The sequence below is a fragment of the Bombina bombina genome, chromosome 5 (genome assembly GCF_027579735.1).
Source record: "Bombina bombina isolate aBomBom1 chromosome 5, aBomBom1.pri, whole genome shotgun sequence".
Classification (NCBI taxonomy): Eukaryota; Metazoa; Chordata; class Amphibia; order Anura; family Bombinatoridae; genus Bombina; species Bombina bombina.
The window spans coordinates 411,051,789-411,075,617 of NC_069503.1; the positions used below are offsets into that span (position 1 = coordinate 411,051,789).

Consider the following 23,829-nt stretch of genomic DNA (forward strand, 5'->3'; position numbering starts at 1 on the left):
TGGGAATTTCAGATTAGTGTGTTATGTGGGAATTCCCTCTACTCTTAACAGAAAAGGCTGTTTTTACTAAGCCTTTCTGTGTGTGGAAGAGCAGTAAAACACGAGAGAAGTAAAGCTGTTTTTAGCTTTGTGATAGCCAGTAGAGGAATCTGTACTTTGCTTGCAGCAAAGCTGAGGCATGCTATTTCTTCTTGGAGGAAATACTGCAGCCTTCTGGACTGCGTCTCTACCTCTCGAGGGAGAGGTTCACTGTTGTTCCACCCACAGGCTGGAAGGAGGGGGTGTTTGAATGAAAGACAAGACAAGCCCCACAAACACCATGTCACTCCGTGAGGTACACAGCAGCAACTAGGCTGGAAGGTTTTTTTCTTTCTTTCTTTCTTCCTTTCTTTTTTTTTTTCCTTTTTTTTTTTTTTTTTTTTCTTAGTAGTGGGAGGAGAGAGAAAATTGTGAGAGACTGAGAGTAAGAAAGAGAAAGAAAACCGGTCTGCAGAAATACTGAGTTACACTGTACTGTTTCTCTGATTCCTATAACAGGACTTTATATTCATGGGAGATTGGATTGTTGTGAATCTACTACAAACAAGCTGATTTTTCTTTTTTTTAAAGGGGGATTGTATTTAAAAAGACATCCAAGAATTATCTGAGTGGGTGATATATGTATACATTTTTTTTTAGTTTTTTTTTGAAGCATAGATGATTTCCTTGTCAATTTGGAATTAACGAACGGTATAAAGAAGTCCCAAAATCACATCAATCATCTGTATTATCTGGAATAGTGGTTTCAGAAGACGAAAAGGCCTGGGGCACTACACCCTGTCACCGAGTTTCCTGCATCAGATATAAAGATTCCAGCTTCATGGGCAAACGTTTGGAACAGCAGCCAATGTACCCTCAGTACACATACTACTATCCTCATTATCTTCAAACCAAGGTATGAGACTGCACAGCACAATACGTCCGTCAGTGCCATATTATATGATTAGACACTCAAAGGATGATGGATAGGTGACTGCTGTCTTTTGCTTTGTATTCAATCCAGTATCATGCAGGGCACAGCTTATAGTCAAAACAGGGTCACAAGAAGCAGGAAGGTCAAGCAATGTGGATATGTCTCCCTCCCCCCTAAACCTTTCTTTTTTTTGTTTCCATAGGAGAAATAGTTTTCATTTAATCCTTTGTTATCAGTCACGAGGATTATATACATGTTCTATTTTAGGATGTGCCGGCAGTGCATGGTTCTTTTTACATAGGATGCAGATTGACTTGGACTATAAATGCATACTCTGGGATGTAAATACTGTCTCAGTGGCACTTTAGTGAGATCTGCACAATCTGGGCAGAGCAAAGCATTTTCCAGCTGCAAGGGAATTCTGTCATGTTGAACTTTAAGCAGAAAATGTAGAATGCTGAGAGTCAAAAAATGTTTGCTTGTTGTGAGATGCTTTTGATTTTTTTTTTTTTTTGCTGACTGCTTGCAGTAGTTAAGGTAATACAAAACTGTAGAACCATGTGGATGCAGGACACAGTACTTTATAAAAAGACAAAGAATAAAATACTGCCCAGTCCTTGTAATCTCTCACTTGTAGTTCCCTAGTTAAATGTCAAAGGTCAAGGCTAAAAATTGGGCCTGTACATTATCAAAAATCTATAACCAGTTGATGGCAATAAAATAACAATTAACAATTAATATACATGCTCCAATTTTCCTGCCTATCCTGAAATTTGCTTAAACAGCTGTCCTTTTAAAAAAAAAAAACTTAATTTTTAGTCTGAAGCTCTGGATAACTAGAGTTCCCCAAAAATTACCTTTCACTTTTTTTGTCTGCCAATGTCAAGGTCAATGCAAAAAGCATTATTACATATAGGTGTGTTAAAGCCTAAAGTTGTGTTCGTAAATCAATTTTTTTCTACACAAATTAAAAAGCATTAAACATTGTTGTAAGTTATGGCATTCTCATTATAATTGTTGTAGTTCACATTATTTTTCTTCTGTGTGTGTATATGTATGTATATATATATATCTGTGTGTGTGTGTGTGTGTGTGTGTGTGGTTATGTATCTGCATATATACATTTTAATCACTAATTTAAATTTATTTTACAAACACATAGATATATTTTTAATTATTTTTTAAGGCACCATTTTTTATAAAACATATGCCGTTTAATTATATTCTTAACATACACAAAAACTATTATTTCCTAATACCTGACTGATTGTATGATTTCTATACAGATAGAATCAGAAATATATTTTTCAATGTGTTTGAAATTACCATGAGCCACACTACAGACAAGTATCATCTGGATCTTGTTACAGTCAAGCATGCCTTCAGCTTCTGGGGCATTTGGAATCCGTCATCGCCATACTATATGGCGTACCTAAAATTGAAATAGGAAATTGCCACAAATTTGAGCAAAAAAAATAATTACAATTTTAGATGGTAATCAATTTTGTGTTTTCACAAGTAAATTTTCACTAACACATCTGGACAAAATACTTAATTAATTACAAATTTCCATCATTCTGACTGTTCAAATGTTATGGATTTATGCTCCATTAATTAAACTAAATTAAAATGCTTTAACATTCCACTCTGGTTATTTGAAGAAAACAATAAAAAAAGTTAAGTTTACAAGCTAATTTAATTTCAGAGACCATTTATCTTTTTTAGCCATATCTCTAATTTTGCTTCACTGACAATATCAATGCAAATAGCTCAGCAGCCCACAAAAAATAATATAAAAAATAAAAGCACTTTGCTAAAAGAGCGAGGCTGTGGCTAGTTTTTTTTTTTACTCTACAATGCTTATTTTTTAAAGGGATATACAGTAGTTGATCATCCTGAATTATTAATGATTGCCACGGAGGCTATGCAGTATTATATCCTGTCTTGTTTCCATGGTGACCTTATCGTGTATAGTAATAACATATTTAAATAATTACAAAAATAGATCATAAAGTCTTAATGTGTGTCTATTGCTTGGGATAATGGGGCCTTTGCTGCACATATAGCTATATTATAGGTGTAAGTCTCACTGTATTCTCCTTTATGTCTACACAATCTATCAGTATAACAATTGCTGTGCAAGGCTGGAGTTGCACTAAAGGTTGGACTGTTGCTTGAGGAATCAGATTTACATGAAAGGCATAGTCATAAACGTTACAGTAATATCCACCGTCTTGTCTGAATAAAATCAGTTTAACTGTATAACTTTATTGCCAGCATAAATTACACTAAAACCTATATCATTATTTATTGAGATTAAAAATAAAACTAACATTCATTCATACTCATTTATAAATTGATATATACATTTATATATTTTTACCAAGTCAATTTTATTATAGTAGACAAAGGGAACTTATATCATGACTAGTACTCAAGTTCATATATACATTAATAATGTTAACTTAGTGTTAATTAGTGTTCTTGCACTCTGTTTCTCTTTGTTACCCAAAATAAATTAATATACATTTTTTTCCATCTACTGATTGTGAACTACATATGCCAGATCATAACTAAAATATTTTAATCTTTTTCTTGAAATACAAAAAATATCCATGATATTGATGTAAGATAGATATCTACTTATGAAAATTGTTATTTAAGTGATTGTGGTATGATTTATTAATGCTATCAAAACTAGATTGTTGCTCACTATAGGTTAGAATGACATCCTAATGGCTTAATAATTCTAAAGACTGAAATAATTGAAAAATATAACTAATTCAAATGATATGTATAGTTGCATATTTGCAAACTAATTAATTTTTTTCTAAAATGATTTTCAGTTGCCCATTGTATTTGTGTTAAGAAAAAACAAAACTATGTGTGTGCATATATATATATTTATAATATGCATTCACGTAAATAAGTATACTTTTAATTAGCGGTATGGATAATCAGTTTAGCTAAATTCAGACAGCTTGTTAACCCTTGCACATATTCACAATTACTTGCAGACTCTGCTCTGTCATTGATCAGACATAAAATGTACTTTATAATAGGACTTTTTTTTAAAACAAATTTTTGTACTACACAAGTCTGCAACCATTTAAAATGATAGATACCACTTTGGTCTCCTACTCATGCTGACCATGTAGAGATTTCCCAGTTTCATTCTTGCTTACCAGGGTTACTGCATTGCCCACATTTGGCCATCTGTCCTTTTTACGAAAATATGCAAAGTGGCTGACATAGTTTTTCTTGTCAGTAGCATTCAGGCTGTGTTTGGTGTCTGGTGTGAAGTAAATAGTCAGGTGTAAGAAGGAATTCATCAAGCACACACACTGATTCCAGGCCACATTTCCAACCATCTGCAGCCTGGGTATGTGCCAATATATAATAATATTGTGATAAAAGCATGCAAAATAAACAGAAGTGCAATCTAACAGTAAATAAAATAGAAATAATCTTGGATCATCTTCCAATATAATCATCAAATTGTTTGTTAAATGCTTATGCAAAATTATTTAAATTTCAGTTCTATCTTCCCAAGACAAAAATATTATTACATTCAACAAAATATTACAAGCAATAATAATAATTTATCAATGAAAATATATTTTTTAATATAATGATGTATTATTTGGATCATTTATATTGAAAGGACATTTGATGTTGCGGTATCTAAAAATTTGCATTTTAATATGCATTCATTTTATCACATGTATGTTCCTCTGTAATATAAACCTACTTTTAAATCTCAGATTTTTATAGGGCTATCTCTGGTTATCCTTATGAGCCAATAAAAATAAATATATTCACTCATACTCAGTTGCTGTCCATTCATATGTATGATATTTTGCTTACAATATTCCTTTAAGTATTAAAATACCTTTACATGTATGCTGCTATGATGAAATTAGTCTCGCTAATCTATTTTGACACGTCAAAATGAAAAAAGAAAAGAAAAGAAAAATGATACATTTATCTTGAACCCGGCAGTTTTATTAGATATAGAAAAGTGTTATTTTTAGCATATTATTATTTTTCTGGACTTCTGCGTATGTGTTTGAATATGACATTGATAAACAGACTTGTATAAAATATCTCCCAGCCATCTTTGTAGGAAGAATACTAGATCTGATTCCACATAACAAATGGCTTGGTGGCATTATCAGGATAAGAACAATTTAGCTATACATGTATTTAAGGCAGATAAGAGTCAGAGAGGAAAATGCACAGGTTCATTTCAGGTCATACTGGAAGTGGCCTGGACACAGTTGGCTTTGAACAGATATGATTTCACACAGTACTTTTCGTCTTTATGAGAACTTTTGGCAAGAACAGCTCATTCAGTCACGAACAAGCTAGTTCTGAAGCTTCCAGGAAGTCAACACATTTTTTTTAAGTTCAGAATTCCTCTTAATGTGTTGTTTTGAAAATGCCTTTAATGGAGTAAATTTATACTAGGAGGAATGGTTGATATTTATCCAGAACTTGATTCCAAACCTGTACTAAAAATTTAGTTTGTTAACTTGTGTTTTAGACACAGCTGTATGTAATTAAATTGTGTAATATTAAAAGCACGTGTGTAAGAGATCTATTATGATACAGTTGTTCCATAGAAAACTGCTGCTTTGAGAAGAACAGAGGAACTCGAAAGTTCTGACTGATTTTTGTCTTTTCTATGTGTGTGTATTTTTTTGCATATATTTAATTAACTCACTTTTTACACACTGTGTTGTGTAGTTAAGAATAACTGTACACGTTATGTTGTATTTTGTATTTATCTATCTATCATCTATCTATCTATCTATCTATCTATCTATCTATCTATCTATCTGTCTGTCTGTCTGTCTGTCTGTCTGTCTGTCTGTCTGTCTGCCTATTATTTACCTTTTTAAATGTGTGGTAAAGATGTGAAGTTGCAGAAGTTTTTTTACATGTCATATAGGACACAAACTAGCATTTTGGGAACAATTGCACTCTAGATTTACAAATAAGGTGGAGAAAGATATCAAATTTAGGGCCCAGATTTACAAAGATAGGGGCATACATCTTCATCCCATGTCAGCACGGCATTGTGTCTAGTGGGCAGCAATACGCATTTATCATTGAACACTTTGGCTAGCGTGCAATGCCACCCTCTGATCGCACACAGCTAATCCCACACGTGAGCAGGAGCCGTCAATCTCACCGGTCGGAAAAGTCCAGAGGGATTGCGATATGCCACATAACAGTTGGTGTAATAGGTTAAGACTTGACTCTTCGCTGAAGGTTCACTTGTGCAAGCCTGAAGCTGAAGGTGCTATGAAGCTGCCATTGCAACTTAATAAATTTATATATATATATATATATATATATATATAAATAAAATCTGAAAGAATTTTAGAAATTACCCTTAATAGCTATTGATCTGATTATAGGGACAATATGATTGCAACATACATTTTCTTTTATTCTGTGAAATAAAATAACATTGCACTATGATTCCCCATTTTCTTGCAAGTTATCAGTGCTTTCAATAGTAAGCTCTGAATGTGCACAGTTCAAATGTTAAAAGCCTAACCTCACTGCATTATGCACAGTGGTTGCCTGATTAGTGTAGTATTTCATTTATATCTATCTGTAATTGGCCACATATAAGAAGCCTTTATTGTATTTTTGTATACATACACTTTGCAATGTAGTGTTTAATTGCTGATATATACTGTGAATGTATAAAAAAAGTTTGTATGTCCCTTAAAGGGACATTAAATTAAACAATATGTCATGCTATAATATCCCTTTAACATTGGTATCCCCAGTATACTCTATTTACAGCTAGATTACAAATGGAGCACTAATTTATTGCACGCCCATAAATGGCAAATGGCCCTTTTACGGGTGTGCTATAAATAACCAGCCATTACAAGTGGCTGGTTATTACTTCCACAAGCTTGCGTTAGCAATTAGCGCTTTGAAAATTAACCAGAGGACAGACCTCTGGTTAATTTTAAAAATATTCCCCAATTGCCCCAAAATAAAGAATATGCTTTCTTTATTATTATTAAAAATTATGGTCTTTTTATTTTAAATATAACTGCACAACGCAGTTTTAAGGGGTTAAAGTAAGCATGTCTGAGGTGTTGCTCCACTCGTAATCTGGCCCTTAATGGACATGAAAGACTTTCATTATTCTGACAGATCATGCAATTTTACAAGACTTTTCAAATTACTTATATATCAAATTAACTTCTTCTTCCTCTTGGTATACTTTGGTAAAGAGCATACACATAATCATAAATCTGGTGATTGGTTGCTACATACATATGCCTGTTGTCATTGCACCTCAATCGTAATACCAGCACACATTTGCGTGCGCTGGCATTACTTAGTTGAGTGCAAATATTGCTTTCGTGCAATCAATATTTTGCAATCAACTTGTAATCTGGCTCCAAATTTATTTCAAGTTCTGAGAAATGAAAATGCATTGAGCAGACTTCACAAGCCTAACCCAGTCACATAACTGCCTTTAATTGCCCTCGAGAAAACAATTTTAAATTAAAGCTCACCTAGTATGTTCATTTATGGAAAGATTTTTACTGCCCATTCAAGACTGAGGTGACACATCCAAGTCTAACCAACTTTTGTAGACTTTTTCCAGCTGCGTGTCAGCTTTCCGTGAGTAAACTTCTCTATGGTTCCACTTTTAGCATCAATTTAGCATAAAAACACTAAATTTCAATATTCTATACCTATGCTTTCCTACACTTATTTTTGTAATATTAAAAGATTTAGTATTTTATACAGATAATTAGTAAGTATAAAATATTGTACCATGCAGTATCAAATAAATCTGAAAAATACACAATTATAATTTGAATAAGGGCTAAGAATTAATTTTAACTATATATGCTGTTACCCCTACAAAAAAAACTATTCATGGTATTGTATGGAGCCTGTATCTCTAAGTACAATAAATACCAGTTTATCGGAGAGGCAATGTTTGGTGTCTCATACATGCTGTGTATATAGCTGTGCATATATTTTGATCATAAGTGATTAACTATCATAAGATATTGTAAATGACAATGAAAAAAATTGAAAGAGTTAAAAAAGTAATAAAATAGCTTTCATTCTTAAATGTAACACTTGTTCATTTGTGTGAATATTGTGTCTTTTTTCTCAATAGATAAAAAACAAACAAAAAAAATAACACATTAGTTTACCTTCAACATTTTCATGAGACTATCTGGAATGGGAGTCTGGTGGCTCAGTCAGGGAGATCTTGGAGCAGAGTTATGACAAAACAGGTGCAGAGTCATGTTGCTTTGGACATGGAATTGGGTGGCAATTAAGTATAGTAGGAGATGGGTGGCAAATCAGTGGGTTGGTAGTCTAGTTTGCCCTTTGGAAACCAATAGTAATAATATCTTGAGAGCTGTGGTAAAGGTCTCAGCCCATGACAATCCTGCAAAAATATGGTTAGGCTGAGAGCTCTGCATTAGGTAGGTAATCACCTAATAATGATAAGGGCATACGACCTGTAATTAGAAAGTAGGACCCCTTGTTTCCATAATGTTATTGGATACTGGTTAGTTGTGATTAAAAATTAATAGGAAGTCAGGACATGCATTCCTTTTGGATGAACTGGAACCAACATACAATGTGTGGCACAAATAGCCCAATAAGCTGCTATTCCCAATATCCTCAGTGTTCAAGTCTTTCTTTTTGGGAAATTACATAGCTTTTTATAATTTAAACATTTTTTAAGAATGTTTATGCATAACCCACTGCTATATTTGGAAAGTTTACATTGGTGATGTCAACTGTGAGTCACAAATTGTTAATTCGCTCATCTAGTGTAAAAGTGATACCAGTTTCTGATTTTCACTTAGATTATATACTTCCCTCTTCCGATTAACAAGTACACAAAAGTGTTATCATGTTTTAAGTGTAATCTTAACCATATTTTAATTTAACATCCAGCAACTTGGCAGTTTTTAGAAAAAAATGAGGGCCTCATAAAAAAGCTTAGCATATCTAACTCATGGGGCTTCATGTATGAAGCAACATAAGCTGCTCCGGAGCCCTTACGGGTCAGGTTCGCACCAATGCGAGACTGCTTCTCGCAATGTAAGAGGCATTGGTGATTAGACCGCCTCTTCTTACACTCTTCTCCACCTCTGAGGGGGTGAAGAGAAATCACTGAGAGCTTGTTTGCTCTTGTGATTGACAGTCCCTTCTCTTGTGCGATTGGTCACGTGAGTGAAGGGGCGGGCATTACACACTCATCAGAGTGTATAATGATGCATACGGGCCAGCGGACGAGCATATCCACTGCCATATGCAGCGAAGGCGGACAGACAACATCTCAAGTTGATGAGCTTGTCCTTCCACCATTTAATACATGGGGCCCAATGTATAAAATAATTGTTTTGCACTTTCCACCTTCACTTGTGATCAACTCAACCGCAATAAGCATGCAAATATATTTTTACATAATTGAACAAACTATTTACATCTATATCAGACTCCAATGCTTAGTTAATATATTTCCTTTATAATTTTAAACATTATAATTATTAATTCTTTATTACTCTAATATATATTAGTGCAGGAGAGTTAGCTAAAAATTTGAGCCCATTAACAAGAGCATATGACAAGCTGAAAGCTATTAATGGACTCAGTGCAAACTATGCCTCATATTATTGTTCTTCACTTTCTATTGAAGTCTTGGGGGCCGAATGGCCCTGAGTACCCCTACAGCGTATCATGTCTGCCAGACATTGATAAATTGGCCCCAAGGTCTTCTGCTGCTTTACTCTGGAAAGTGAAAAATGAAAATCTGTCAGCTATGTAAACTGCCAGATGGTGTTTTCTTTTTCGGCAACCATTTTAATGGCTATTGTACAACCAAAAAATCTGAAGACCAGCAATGTAAAGGGCCATTATAATGAGACAAAAAGGAATAATTTGTTTCAATTAGTAATAATTTATTAAAATGTGTTATAATTACATGAAATAGAGCTTGCAATTGTATCAATATAATGGCCAAAATGACATGTTTTAATGAATTAGAGCATGACATTTTATCATTAAAGGTTGATGAAACTCAAATTTTTTCTTTCAGAAATCAGATAGAGTGTGCCATTTAAAACAATTTTCCAATTTCTTCTATTATAAAATTTGCTTTATTCTCCTTCACTCTGCTCATGACCTCCTTCTCACCTCCTCCCTTGTCACGTCCTCAAATTCACATCTGCAGAAGTTTTCCAGAATGGCCCCTATCTAGTGCAACTCTCTGCCTTTCTCCATTAGACTCTCCCATAGTTTTCAAAGTTTCATGCGCCCCTTTAAGACTCTACTATTCAGGGATACATTCCATGTTCGCCAACCTTTTCTTACCTTATTTCCTCTTCTCTATTGTCATCTCCTTGAACCTACTTAGCATGTAAGCATTTGAGCCCAGTTCTTTTGTAGATCACCTTCATGTAAGGTGATTTATAACAATGCACCTTGCAGGGCCCCACACTCTTATGTTGTTATAAATGCTACCTTCTTCTCAGGCAGAATAGGTCTTATCAAAATGATTCTATTTCCCAAAATACTATACCTCCATCAAATGATCCCCTATGTGTTACACAAAAAGGATTTACAGTTCTGGAACTCACTGATCTTTCATTTTATATGGGCTAATAAAAAACACAGATTAAAAAAGCAAAAAATGTCAAGCTCAGTTGAGGTGGGGGGAATGGCAGTAGCGAACCTTGAATACTACTCCTGGGCAGCTCAGGCAAAATACGTACTGGATTGGCTCACGGGGGGAGAACAGTTTATGATCCCAGGCCTGGAGAAACAGGCCATTGAACCATGGGCCCTTAGGGCTCTGCCCCATTTAAATGCAGCAAAGGCGGATAGACTCCTGACCCACTACCCCCTCATGCAACAGCCACTCTATGCCTAGAGGAAAATATGTAAAAAGTTAAACCTTCAACATGAATTCACAAAATTTTTACCAATACAGGGAATCCTAGCTTTATTCCGGTCTTACATCAAAGTCAATTAGGGAGTGGGGTGACAGGGGTATTGATTCCATCTCAAAGCTTCTGGAAGCTGACGGAAAGACGGTATGCACCTTCACAAACTTACAACTGCTCAATAATATTCCGCGTACACACCACTTTGCATACTTTTAAATTAAACATTACATAGCTTCATTGTTTTCAGCGGGAAGGATGCTGGGGGTAGACAGCCCTATTTATTCTTTGTCCACCTCCTTCCAACAGGGTATTACTTCCATTTCACCAACCTATAAAGTACTAGGACGATGGGACAATGATACCTTGTTAAAACAAATCAGTGAGAGGTGGTCAGACACAATGCACAAGGAAGTTTCAATCCCACTAATTCATCAAAGTTTACAAAAGGTCAGAAGAGCATCTCTAGCGTAAGATACCAGGGAGGCACATATTAAACTGCTTAACCATGTATACATCACACCTAAACTGTATAAGGTTTGGGATCCTAACTCAGATGGCAAATGCCCAAAATGTGCCGTGCCAAAAGCAGACCTATTACATATGATCTGGTCCTGTCCCAGGTTGTATAGATTCTGGGGTATGCTAGCTTATTGGCTAAACACTGTCTATGACTCTCACCTAACCCTCTCACCCCAGGTTATAGTCTTCCTAGACCTCCAAGACCTGCCCCGAACAGTCAAGGTACTCTTTCATACTGTTATTCTGCAGGCTAGGAAACTTATTTTCAAATACTGGTTGAGGGGCGACCCCCCCACCCTTGCTCACCTTAAGAGAGAGTTACATCAGCAGATGGTTAATGAACAGGCAGATGCTTTGGGGGATCTTCAGACCAGGACCAAACACTTCATGAGGAAATGGGAAGCATATATCAAGACTCTAAACCAAACACAACAAATGTAAACACTATATCCTCTCACGAATTCAGACTACATTCTGGAAGCACAAATACGGGGGGAGTGGAGGCTTACCTTTGACAGTGGGTAGAGCCTGCTTGTTACTGGGCTATGAAATAGGTCAGTTCGACTGGTTAATGGCACCCCGGGGATCCAGTTTTCGAAAATAGTTTAGCAAGGACGAAATATCCTAGGAGCTAGCACAATCTATATTGTCATTGGAGGTTTCATGTGGCCCCTACACTTTTGCCCCGGCCCCGACACTTTGACCCTTTTTTTTCCAGGTATTAAAGTTTGAAAATTGTGGGCATACAGGAACACTATGAATAAATAGATCTCGTAATAGCTATATGTAGTAAAGTTTTTTCATATACTTTTAGGACTTTCTTCATAAGACATGGAGTACTCTTGGTTGCAAGCCTTTTGAATCTGCTGTACTTTGTGTTTCTCCTTTGTTTTCTTTTACAATAGCATGCAAAATTATGTTGAATTGTTCCTTCTCACTGTATGCCTTTGAATAAATAAAATATTTAAAAAAAACAATGCACCTTGCAGGGCCCCACACCATTATGTTCTTATAAATGCTACCTTTGTATATTATACCTATGTTATAGCAATGCAGAATCTGTTGTATCTCTACAAATAACTGATAATAATGTTAATAATAATAACAGTAATAATAATAATAATAATTATTATTTTTATTATTGTCATTATTATTATTATTTGTATTTGCTTGGTATCCTTTAGAATAAATGTACTACTGGGAGCTAGCTGAACACATTGGGTGAGCCAATGACAAGTAGCATATATGTATAGCCATCAATCAGCAGCTAGTTCCCAGTAGTGCATTGCTGCTCCTGAGCATATCTAGGTATGTGTTTTAGCAAAGGATAACAAGTGAACGAAGCAAGTTGAACCTGAATTCTCTATCTGAATCATGAAAGTAACATGTTGGGTTTCATGGCCCTTTAATATATGTGAAGTAGTTATATTTATCTTGAATAGAGGCAATTGCTCACTGAACAATTTTAATGTTGGTTTCATATATTAGAATGTAGCAACTTTTTTCCAATTAGAAGCTGAAGAGCATATCATCTAATGGCATTACTATAACATCATTTTAGCAAGAGTAAATTAGCTATGGCAATCATCTTTAATGGACCTTATAAATATTTTTTGTATTATTAATCATCTATGTGGATAAGAAGTTGAAGGCATATAAAATGTTATTTATTTTAAATAAGTGTAATTTTAAAGCTGTTTTTGTATTATGTTGTACTGCATTAAATAGCTAATGTAAACATCATGTACCTTAATGGGACATTAAAATCATTTTCACAAATGTTAAAGGGGTACTAAACCCAATTTTTTTTTCTTTCATGATTCAGATAGAGCATGCCATTTTAAGCAACTTTCTAATTTATTCCTATTATTCATTTTTCTTTGTTCTCTTGCTATCTTTATTTGAAAAAGCAGGAATGTAAACTTAAGAGCCAGCCCATTTTTGGTTCAGCACCTGGGTAGCTCCTGCTGATTGGTGGCTAAATATAGCAAATCAATCAGCAAGCTCTACCCAGGTGCTGAACCAAAAATGGGCAGGCTCTTAAGAGAACGAAAAAAAATGAATACTAGGAATAAATTAGAAAGTTGCTTAACATTTCATGCTCTATCTGAATCATGAAAGAAAGAAAATTGGGTTAGTACTGAAAATATATTATAGTGGTAATATAGTCAGATTTATTTATTTTTTCGTCACTAACAGATTTTGCATAAAAAAAACAAATAACCAATGTCCACATTGATTCCCGCTGGAAGTGATCTTCGCTTGATGGGAAAAAAAATAATAATCATTGAGTCATCAATTACACGCATTTTGCTTCTCTATGGTCTGATGACTGACAATGAGTCATGGTATAATATCCCATTAACAATTATTTTGTCATTATATCCCATAAAAGGGTCAAAAATAAACTTTCATGATTCAGTTAGATCATGCTTTTTAATTTACTTCAATTATCAAATTAACTTTGTTATCTTGATATTCTTTATTGAAAAACATACCCAGGTAGGCTCAGGTGCAGCAATGCATCCTGATAACCTACTGATTGACTCTACCTTTACCTCAGGGAAATCCACTAATGTGGCAACAGATTGTGCGTGCATGCAGTTTTTACGGCATTAATTATGTGCATTGGGAAACTGCATTTTTAGTTCAGCATTTTTGAAAATGTGCTTAATGTCTTTTTAAAGAAGCATCAGGGAGCTTTTAGGCAAAGGCTACGGTCTGTGTGGTTCTAGTTCATAAACTTTGGAGGTACAAAAAGTTGACAACAAAGCTTAAATTCTAAAGTGAGGATAAAAACATGTATTTGTCATCCGTAAAAGTACCTGGGACATTTTCAGATCTAAGAGTGGTGACAACGCCAAGCCCCAGAAACCTGGGGAGTTTAAGCGAACTGGATAGGGGGTAAGTAATCCAAACTCACAATCTCAGCTCACTTAAGGCATGATGGTCTAAATCTTGCAATTTCAGATCTGTTTTTCCTCGCCGAGAGGCTAGATGTCTCCTATTGAAAGTAATGGCGCTCACTGGAAAAGGGTACTTTGCATTGTGGAGTGAAGTTAGCAGTGAGCAGGGGTCACACTTTAAAAATTAAATCCAGCAGCCGAAAAAAAATCGCATTACACTGTTTTCTGTGTATAGCATCTTGCATTTGCCTATAATTTTGTGTGTATGTATTTGTCTGTTAGGGTTATAAGTATTTTAAGTGTTTGCGGCAAAGCTCACTACCTTTTATTTGTTGAAAAAAACTTTCAGATCTGTAGTGTGAAAATCTTTAAAGAAATATGCTGGGATTAGAGGGATATGTTCAGCTCATTTTATGAAAAAACAACAATTATGCTTTGTATGTTGTACTTAAAAGTACAAATTTGGAAGTGATTTTTGCACATTCAGTGTACTAAAATTATGATTTACGCTATGCGTATTTCATACAATTTATTCCTGAGTAATTTACTTACATTTTTTTGATTTTTGATGCACCTTAACAATTCAATTTGTTTCCTGCGTAATTTTTGGGTGAATGGTTCAATTATTCATTTAGTAATATTTTTAAAATACAAATTTTATTGTGCATTTTGTAATGTGTGCATCTCCTCCCCATACAAAAATGCAGTGTACGCCCCTTGGCGAGACAACCTGTTTTCAGGGTAAAAAGTGGCTTTAGATCATTCCACCAGGGAAATAGGACTGGCGAGCATTCATCTTAAATAATCTTGCCAACCCACATAACTTTAGATCATCCGGCCCTAAATCTCTAGTAGCCTTCAAAGCCTTCTGTTTGAAAGACAATCACCACTAAGAACAAAATGTAAATGCTCATGTTTTAATAAAATTAAATTAAAGAGCATATGCTTTTGCAGGGTGGAAATCTCTATGCACAAAGTCCTAGAGACCCCCAAGACTAATTATTTTAAAGTCCAGAAGACCCTTTTCAAAATAAATCCCCTTTATTAATTTAATAGCCAGGTGATCACTGTGATAATAGTGATCACCTGGCATCTATACATTTGCATTCATGGGAGCCCCTATGTCAAAGTTATATAACTAATTAAATATACCCAAAGGTCCTAATTTATATAAGAATTAACATCTCTTTTTTTGTACTATAGAGTTTAAACACACACACACTATTGTTTACAAAATACATTTTTATACATATTGCATTTTTCACTCTTTTTGTTCTAGATTTCTCACACGTCATGATATATACATAAATAACGGTATTGTTTGAATCTGCTGGATCTGCCAAAATAAAACAAAAAATATATAATATGTGTGGGCATATCACGAAAAAAATGACCTATAGAAAAGCTTAAATGAGAGTAGCATCTAAAAGCTCCAAACCAGCTCAGCACAATGGAAGGAGAGCTACAAAGAATACTAGTGAGAAACATTATCTTTTACACATTTATTTCTTTCCTTGCAATGTGTAGACCACAATTTTTGTTATTTTTTTAATTCATAGGTAAACGAATAACAAACAATTACCTGCATGAATAGAAAGAATAACGAATGAACATATCATTGAAATTCAATGCATTACTTCATTCATTATTTTTTTAATAAATAAAGTAACAAATCCAAACTTTGCATTAGCTCCTTAAATGTCACCAGAAATCCCCTGCATGTAATACCTGCCGCATAAACCACCTAACTACGACCTGCCCACTGCACTTAGCCCTCTAACTGTTGTTGTAAGCTACTCGTGGTTAGGGGGTTAGTTTGAGTTGGGGGTCCATCAGTTTTTTTTCTGCATTTAAATACTGTAAGGTATGGTATGCTGATTGCTGTGGAGAGTCCAGTGGTTAGGGGGTTAATAAGTACAATGGGAGTACATCAATTTAGGGGTTAATTGTAATGGGAGTTTATAGGGATTAGAAATAGTAAGTTCAATGATTAGGTTAGGGTTTTTGGAGAGCTGCAGAGCATTTAATTTGTATTTAACTAATGTTGCTAACAAATTTATATTAAATGTCATCCAAAATGAATATATAGTCAGTGCCTAACAAAATATGGATGAACCAAGTGTAGGTACACTATATACGTTTCCTTAAGGTATTTTTTTTTCATAAGCATATTTTTAAATAGTGAAAATCCTATTAGGAAAACAATTCTAATAGGGCTGATGACCTTAATATCATTTTGCTTTCTTGAGATCAGTCTGTTGGTGATAAAAATCTCTTGAATACGATGTTCTGAAGCAGTGTAATTCTACATCTGATACAGATCTAATTGGCTTGGAAAATGCAATAACATTTTGATTTGGTTGTGTAGCTAAAGCTAACGGAAAGGAGTGCTCTTAGTATGCAAATAGCTGTATGTGCTTCCTCATTTGACACGGCAGAATTAGAAGGACTGTGCTTAGGCTTCATTTTTTAAGCCACCTTGTCTTTTTAATAACACTGGGTTACAATGAACTCCAGTCCCCATAAGACAGCATGCACAGTAAGAAACTGCTACTGCATAATGATGCAGCCATCTGATTGCTTAACTACAGGAATGAAAGTACAATTTTTATCATTATTATTTTTCCAAAAGAAGAGCCACACTAAAAAAAAAGTCCTATATATAATACAGAAAATGAAAAAACAAACAAAAACAACCCCCCCCATATTTTTCTAATTCAATAATCAAAGTTCATAGGTCAATATAATATATAACAACACCCCACAATTATTCTTAATTACATAAATTTGTTAAGTCTTTTTGCTGCTTGTATAAACTAGCAACAGTATCTATTTAATACAAAAAAATCATAAAGGAGAACTTATAGTTCAAATAACTACTAATGCATTTCACAACAATTTATTAACTATGTAATTCAGTAGATTTCTGCATATTTTACTAAGAAACAGCATTTTTACCCATGATTCCTAATAACATGAAGGGACAAACTTTATGAGTGACATATCAGTGAATAGATCTTTCAATGTGCCACAAACCTTTAGAAGAAATGTTTATCTTATGAGCACACAGTATTTCATGCTGAAAAATAGACTTTTACTATTGATGTCAGTGTATTATTTGTCACTGTTCCTAATACAAAAAAATTGGCATTGCCTACAGCAAGCATTAAGCATTTTTGAGATATATTCACTATATGTCCAAAAGTATGTGGACACCTGACCATCACACATGCTTGTAGGGCATCCCTTATAAAAAGCATGGACAATAATATAATGTTGGCCTCCCATTGTAGCTACAACAGCCACAACTCTTCTGGAAAGGATTTCCACAAGATTTTGGAGTGTGTCTGTGGGAATTTGTGCCCACTCAGCCAAAAGAGCATTTGTGAGGTCAGACACTGATGTTGAACAAGAAGGCCCTGGCTCGCAATCTGCATTCCAATTAATCTCAAATGTTGTCTATTGGGTTAAAGTCAGAGCTCTGTGCAGGCCAAGTTCATGCACACCAAACTTGTCAATTGTCAAACCATGTCTTCATGAAACCTACTTTGTGTATAGGGGCACAGTAATGATGGAACAGGAAAGGCCCTTCCCCAAACTGTTGCAACAAAGTTGAAAGCATCGAATTGTCTAAAATGTCTTTGTATTCTGTAGCATTAAGATGGCTTTTCACTGGAACTAAGGGGCCTAGCCCAAACCCAGAAAAATGACCGCAGACCATTATCCCTCTTCCACCAATCTTTACAGTAGGCACTATGCTTTCTTCTGGCATCCGCCACATCTTGATTCCTCCATCAGACTGGCAGATAGTGAAGTGTAATTCATCATTCCAGACAACACATTTTCACTGCTTCAGGGTCTAGTTTGGTAATGCGTTACACCTCTCTAACAAATGCTTGACATTGCGCTTATTGATGTGAGGCTTGTGTACAGCTGCTTGGATATGGAAACCCATTTAATGAAGCTCCCAACACAAAGTTCTAATGTTGCTTCAAGAGGCAAGTTGGAACTCTGTGTAGTGAGCGATGCAACATTGATAGGTAATTTTTATAGGCTATACACCTCCGCACACGGCAACCCCATTCTGTGAGTTTGCATGGCTACCATTTTATGGCTGGGCTGTTGTTGCTCATAGATGCTTTCACTTCACAATAATAGCACTTATAGTTAACCAAGGCAATTTAATTGTGGCAAAGATGGCATCCTATAACAGTGCCACAATTAAAGTCACTGAGCTCTTTAGTTTGACCCATTGTACTACCAATGTTTGTTTATGGAGATTTCATGGGTATATGCTGGACTTTAGGCACCTGTTAGCAATTAGTGTTGCTGAAATACCTGAACTCAATAAATACTTTTTGGGCATATAGTGAATGTGTATGCTTAATATGTGCTTGGTTTATATCAGTCCACATTCTTCATAATAAATATACTCCTGATATTGCTCTTTCTCAGTGACTGGAAAACCCTCCAAATTTTTAACAAATGGGACAGGGATATTTTCTCTAAAAAAGGACTGTATTTAAAAGGACAGTCATCGCCAGAATTTTTGTTGTTTTAATAGATAGATAATACCTTAATTACCCATTCCCTAGTTTTGCATAGCCAACACAGTTAAAATAATACACATTTTATCTCTGTAATTACCTTGTGTCTAAGCCTTTTCAAACTGCCCCTTTTTTCAGTCCTTTTTGACAGACTTGCATTTTAGCCAATCAGTGCTCATTTCTCATTAAATTCACGTGCATGAGCTCAATGTTGTCTATATGAAACACATGAACTAACACCCTCTTGTGGTAAAAAACTGTCAAAATGCATTTAGCTTAGAGGCGGCCTTCAAGGTCTAAGAAATTAGCATATGAACCTGCGAGGTTTAGCTTTTAACTAAGAATACCAAAAGAACACAGCAAAATTGGTGATAAAAGTAAATTGGAAAGTTGTTTAAAATTACATGCCCTATTTGAATCATGAAAGTTTTTTTTGGACTTGACTGTCCCTTTAAGCAAATAGTATTTCTCAACTCTAGAGAAGGAAGATTACCTCACTTTATCCACCTCATACTGTCCACAGTATTAAAATGAAAGGAGTAAAGGTTTTATAAAAAACATACAGTATTTATTAATTTATGAACTCCTGTATTAAATATGGGTTAATTTTCATAACAACATTCATTTCAGACTAGAAATGTCTATTAAATTTAAAAAACATTCTTCGAAATATAAGATAAAATTTGCTTAAAGAGTTTTTTTATTTTAATGGCCTTTTGCTATTCTAGAGAATGATTAAATGTTGCATGTTTTTATATATAGTTCTGTTCTGCTATTGTATATTAAACTATAAACACAATGACATTGATCTTGGAATGGATATACTTCTTCACAGTTTTAACCAAGCCAACGTATTCAAATATTATTGCTACAACTCTCATTACAACCAAAAGTTTTGAAAAATACAAGTAACCTTTTAATATAATGGTTTTAAATGATATCATTTCTGTTCCACGTAAATATACAGTAAATGATGAATCCTGGTGGCAGTAGCTTTAATTCATATTCACACTTTTTTTTTAAAAATGTAATTTCTTTGAAACCCTAGAGAGCACAGAAATTGGTATTTTAGCGTAGATGTTAATGGAAATTCTAGAGTAATTAGCATTTCTGATTAAGTGAAAATTCATGCTCTGAATATAATAGACAAGTTGTACCTACAGTGTTTTAGCAATATAGGAATGAAATCTAATCTAGCAAAAATTTGGGCCTAATCGTATAACTCGTAGCTGGCGACATGAAGTCCTTAAAAGAGCGATGAAAGGAAAATAGCATATATTAGAAATAGTTTTCCTTTTTTTTATTTCAATTTGCCATTTTCTCCTGTGATTGAACTCAATTAAATGCTTTTTTTTTCTTGCACAAAATGAGAACATTTGAATTTGATCAACTATGCAAATGACTTAAATGAATGTTAAAAAAAATTAGATGTAAAAAGAGAATGAGATATTTAAAACAGAATCTGTCTAATTTTACTTGCACTTACATAATTACACGCAGCTAATTTTCTGAATTATTTAATTGACTTGTATTTTTCAACAATTAAAATTTGCTCCAAAAAAAAAAATAAGTAACATCAGTCACTGAGTAAAAGTTGATATGAATTTGGCATGAAAAATGAAAGCATTTGGAATGGAGGAAAGCAACAGAAGGCATAATTGTGCAGACTAAGAGGAAGGAGGGTGTAATGCATCAGCAATGCTTTTATCTGTTGCATGGAAAACAAAAACAAGAACGTGTACTATAGGGCAATGGAATGTTATGGACTGAACATTTTTAAATGGATATTAAAGGGACAGTATAATCCAAAATAACTTTTTATGATTCAGATAGGGCATGTCATTTTAAACAACTTTCCAATTTACTTTTATCATCAATTTTCTTGGTATTCTTAGATGAAAGATAAACCTAGGAGGTTCATATGCTAATTTCTCTTATCTGAATGCATTTTGACAGTTTTTCACCACTAGAGGGTGTTAGTTCCTGTGTGTCATATAGATATGTGGAGTTACATAGGAGCCAGCACTGATTGGCTAAAATGGGAGTCTGTCAAAAGAACTAAAATATGGGGGCAGTTTGAAGAGTCTTAGATACAAGGTAATCACAGAGGTAAAAAGTATATAAATATAACTGTGTTGGTTGTGCAAAACTAGGGAATGGGTAATAAAGGGATTATCTATCTTTTAAAATAATAACAATTCTGGTATAGACTGTCCCTTTAAACTCCAAACAATGGTTGTCTATTATCAAATTTGCTTCATTCCTGTGGTATTCTTTGTTAAAGGAGCAGAAATGCACTACTGGGAGCTAGTTGAATACATCACCTGAGCCAATATAAAGAACGATATGTCGTCATTAAGCAGCTAGCTCCCAGTTCTGCACTGCTGCTCCTGAGCCTACCTAGGTATGCTTTTTAAAAAAAAGATACCAAGAGAACAAAGCAAATTAGATAGTAGAAGTAACTTGGAAAGTTGTTTAAAAGGACATGCTCTATCTGAATCATTAAAGAAATAGTTTGGGTTTCATGTCTCTTTAACAGAGCTACAATATGGCCCTTAGGGGCTTAGAATAAAATCCCATGTGATTAGTTGCCACTTATGGAATTCTGATTGTAATTTACTTCATCTAATTTAAAGGGACAGTCAACCATAGAATTGTTATTGTTTTAAAAGATAGATAATCCCTTTATTACTCATTCCCCAGTTTTGCATAACCAACACAGTTATATTAATATACTTTTTACCTTTGTGATTACCTTGTATCTAGGAACCTTCTTCCAGCCCCCTGATCACATGACTGTGACTGTTTATTATCTATTGTCTTAAATTTAGCATTGTATTGTGCTAGATCTTAAATAACTTTCTGTGCCTGAACACAGTGTTATCTATATAGCCCACTTGTACTTTCTGTCTCTTTGTGTTGAAAAGAGATTTAAAAAGCATGTGATAAGAGGCAGCCCTCAAAGGCTTAGGAATTAGCATATGAGCCTAGCTATGTTTAGTTTAAACTAAGAATACCAAGAGAAAAAAGCAAATTTGATGATAAAAGTAAATTGGAAAGTCAATTAAAATTAAAAGTCCTATCTGAATAATGAAAGTTTAATTTATACTTGACTGTCCCTTTAACAAATAATCTGTTTGCTGTACTAAAAATCCTTTTTTTAATCTCAGGTTTTCACTGAACTAATCAACAATCTTACCCTCTTTATCTTCCCATGTATATGTATATCACAATCTCTTATGTAAGAGTCTGGAATCATATTTAGATTTTTTTATGCAAACATTTAATGTTTTTGAATTTTTCCCATAAATAATCACTATTTCAAATTGGCGCCTTTTATAATTGATATTTAAAAATAATAAATGATTTCCTGTTTTAAATGGTGTTCCACTTAACATCCAGAAATGTGTTACCCATCCTCAACCAGGATTTTGTGGGTTTGCATGTTTAGAATTGTTTTCTGTTAAATAGTTTAACTTAAAGTTATTGATTTACAATTAGATGTATTTGTGTTATCAAACTGTACAGAAACTGCAAGGACTATGGATAATTGGATAGACAAATGCTCATTTATTATTTATGGTTTGCTATATAATTCAGGGTATATTTATAAGTAGGGCATGCACATTCTTTATGGAACTAAGAAATAGTATATTTTTAGTATTAGTGGATATAGGTACTCAGTCGTACTATTTTTAATCTCTTGATAAGCATTTCAAGTAGATACAATAGGCAGTCAATGAAATTACACAAAGCTGTATACTATTGATCTGTGCTTATTTGCGCTCAATGGGTTTCATGGTTGTACGATCTAAGTCTTTTAGATTGCATTGCAGGCCACCCACTCTATTATTCTTATCGTCACAAGCAAGTATTATACCTTAAAGGGACAGTCTACTCTGGATTTTTTTTGTTTAAAAAGATAGATACTCCCTTTATTACCAAATCCCCAGTTTGCATAAGCAAAACTGTTATAATTATATACATTTTACTTCTATGATTACCTTTTATCTAAGCCTCTGCACACTGCCCCCTTATTTCAGTTCTTTTGACAGACTTGCATTTTAGCCAATCAGTGCTGACTCATAAATAAGACTTGAAAAGAAGAAGTAACCAGCGCCCGGGACTGATATCTGCTCACTATAAAGAAGACCCCCTAATAGGTCTAAAAACGGAACAATGGATCGGGATATATAGGAGCGCCAATGGCTTGGATATACCACAGGAAATAAAAAGTCAAAATGGTCTCCAATAGTTTCTATTTTCCAAAGTCAACCAAATATTTAATATATAAAAACAATATAATTCTGATCTCCAGAATTCATAAAAACACAAAATACATATAACAATGCTTAAAATACAATACAATAAATGGTTTAAAATACAACAGATAACAGATTGAATCTAATCCGGTTAATTAAACTGGATGACCAATATCTAATGTCCCAGTTTTCGTGAGTAAGTCCTCTTAAAAACCCTCTAGTAGGTACATAGATGTGTATGAAAAACAAATCTGTATTTGTTTATCAAATACGTGTGCAAATAAACCTAGTGTTCAATAAATGATGTAATAATGGCTCAAATATTCTTATCAGAGTGATAAGATCACTAATGTAGTGATACGAGACCCACTAGCAGGTCGACAGTGCATACAAATAGTGCAACATTTAAATCATATGATGAACACCGTGAAAAATCAAAAATAAGATACAATGTGTTGGGTTCCTTAAACTATCAAATAAACCATATTATGGATTTATAGAATATAACACACAATAAAATGCAAATAAGTAGTGGATGTGGTCATAAAAATCAAAAAATAAGATAGAGTAATGTGAAAAAATGCAAAAAATACATATATAACAAAATTAAATGTGGGATCCTACTAATGGGATTTAAAACTAAACTGGTACCAGCTATTACCTCAATTCTCCTGATTG

General features: G+C 34.1%; 1 protein-coding gene across 1 annotated transcript in view; it reads left to right on the plus strand.

The window, feature by feature from the left end:
- Window positions 1-413: 413 nt before the first annotated feature.
- The window catches only part of RBMS3 (RNA binding motif single stranded interacting protein 3), a 1,116,133-nt gene continuing 1,092,717 nt past the window's right edge, over window positions 414-23,829 (plus strand). The window contains exon 1 of the mRNA XM_053714248.1: window positions 414-934. Coding sequence (XP_053570223.1) covers window positions 860-934 — 75 coding nt within the window. The 5' untranslated portion in view covers window positions 414-859. The remainder of the gene's footprint in view (window positions 935-23,829) is intronic.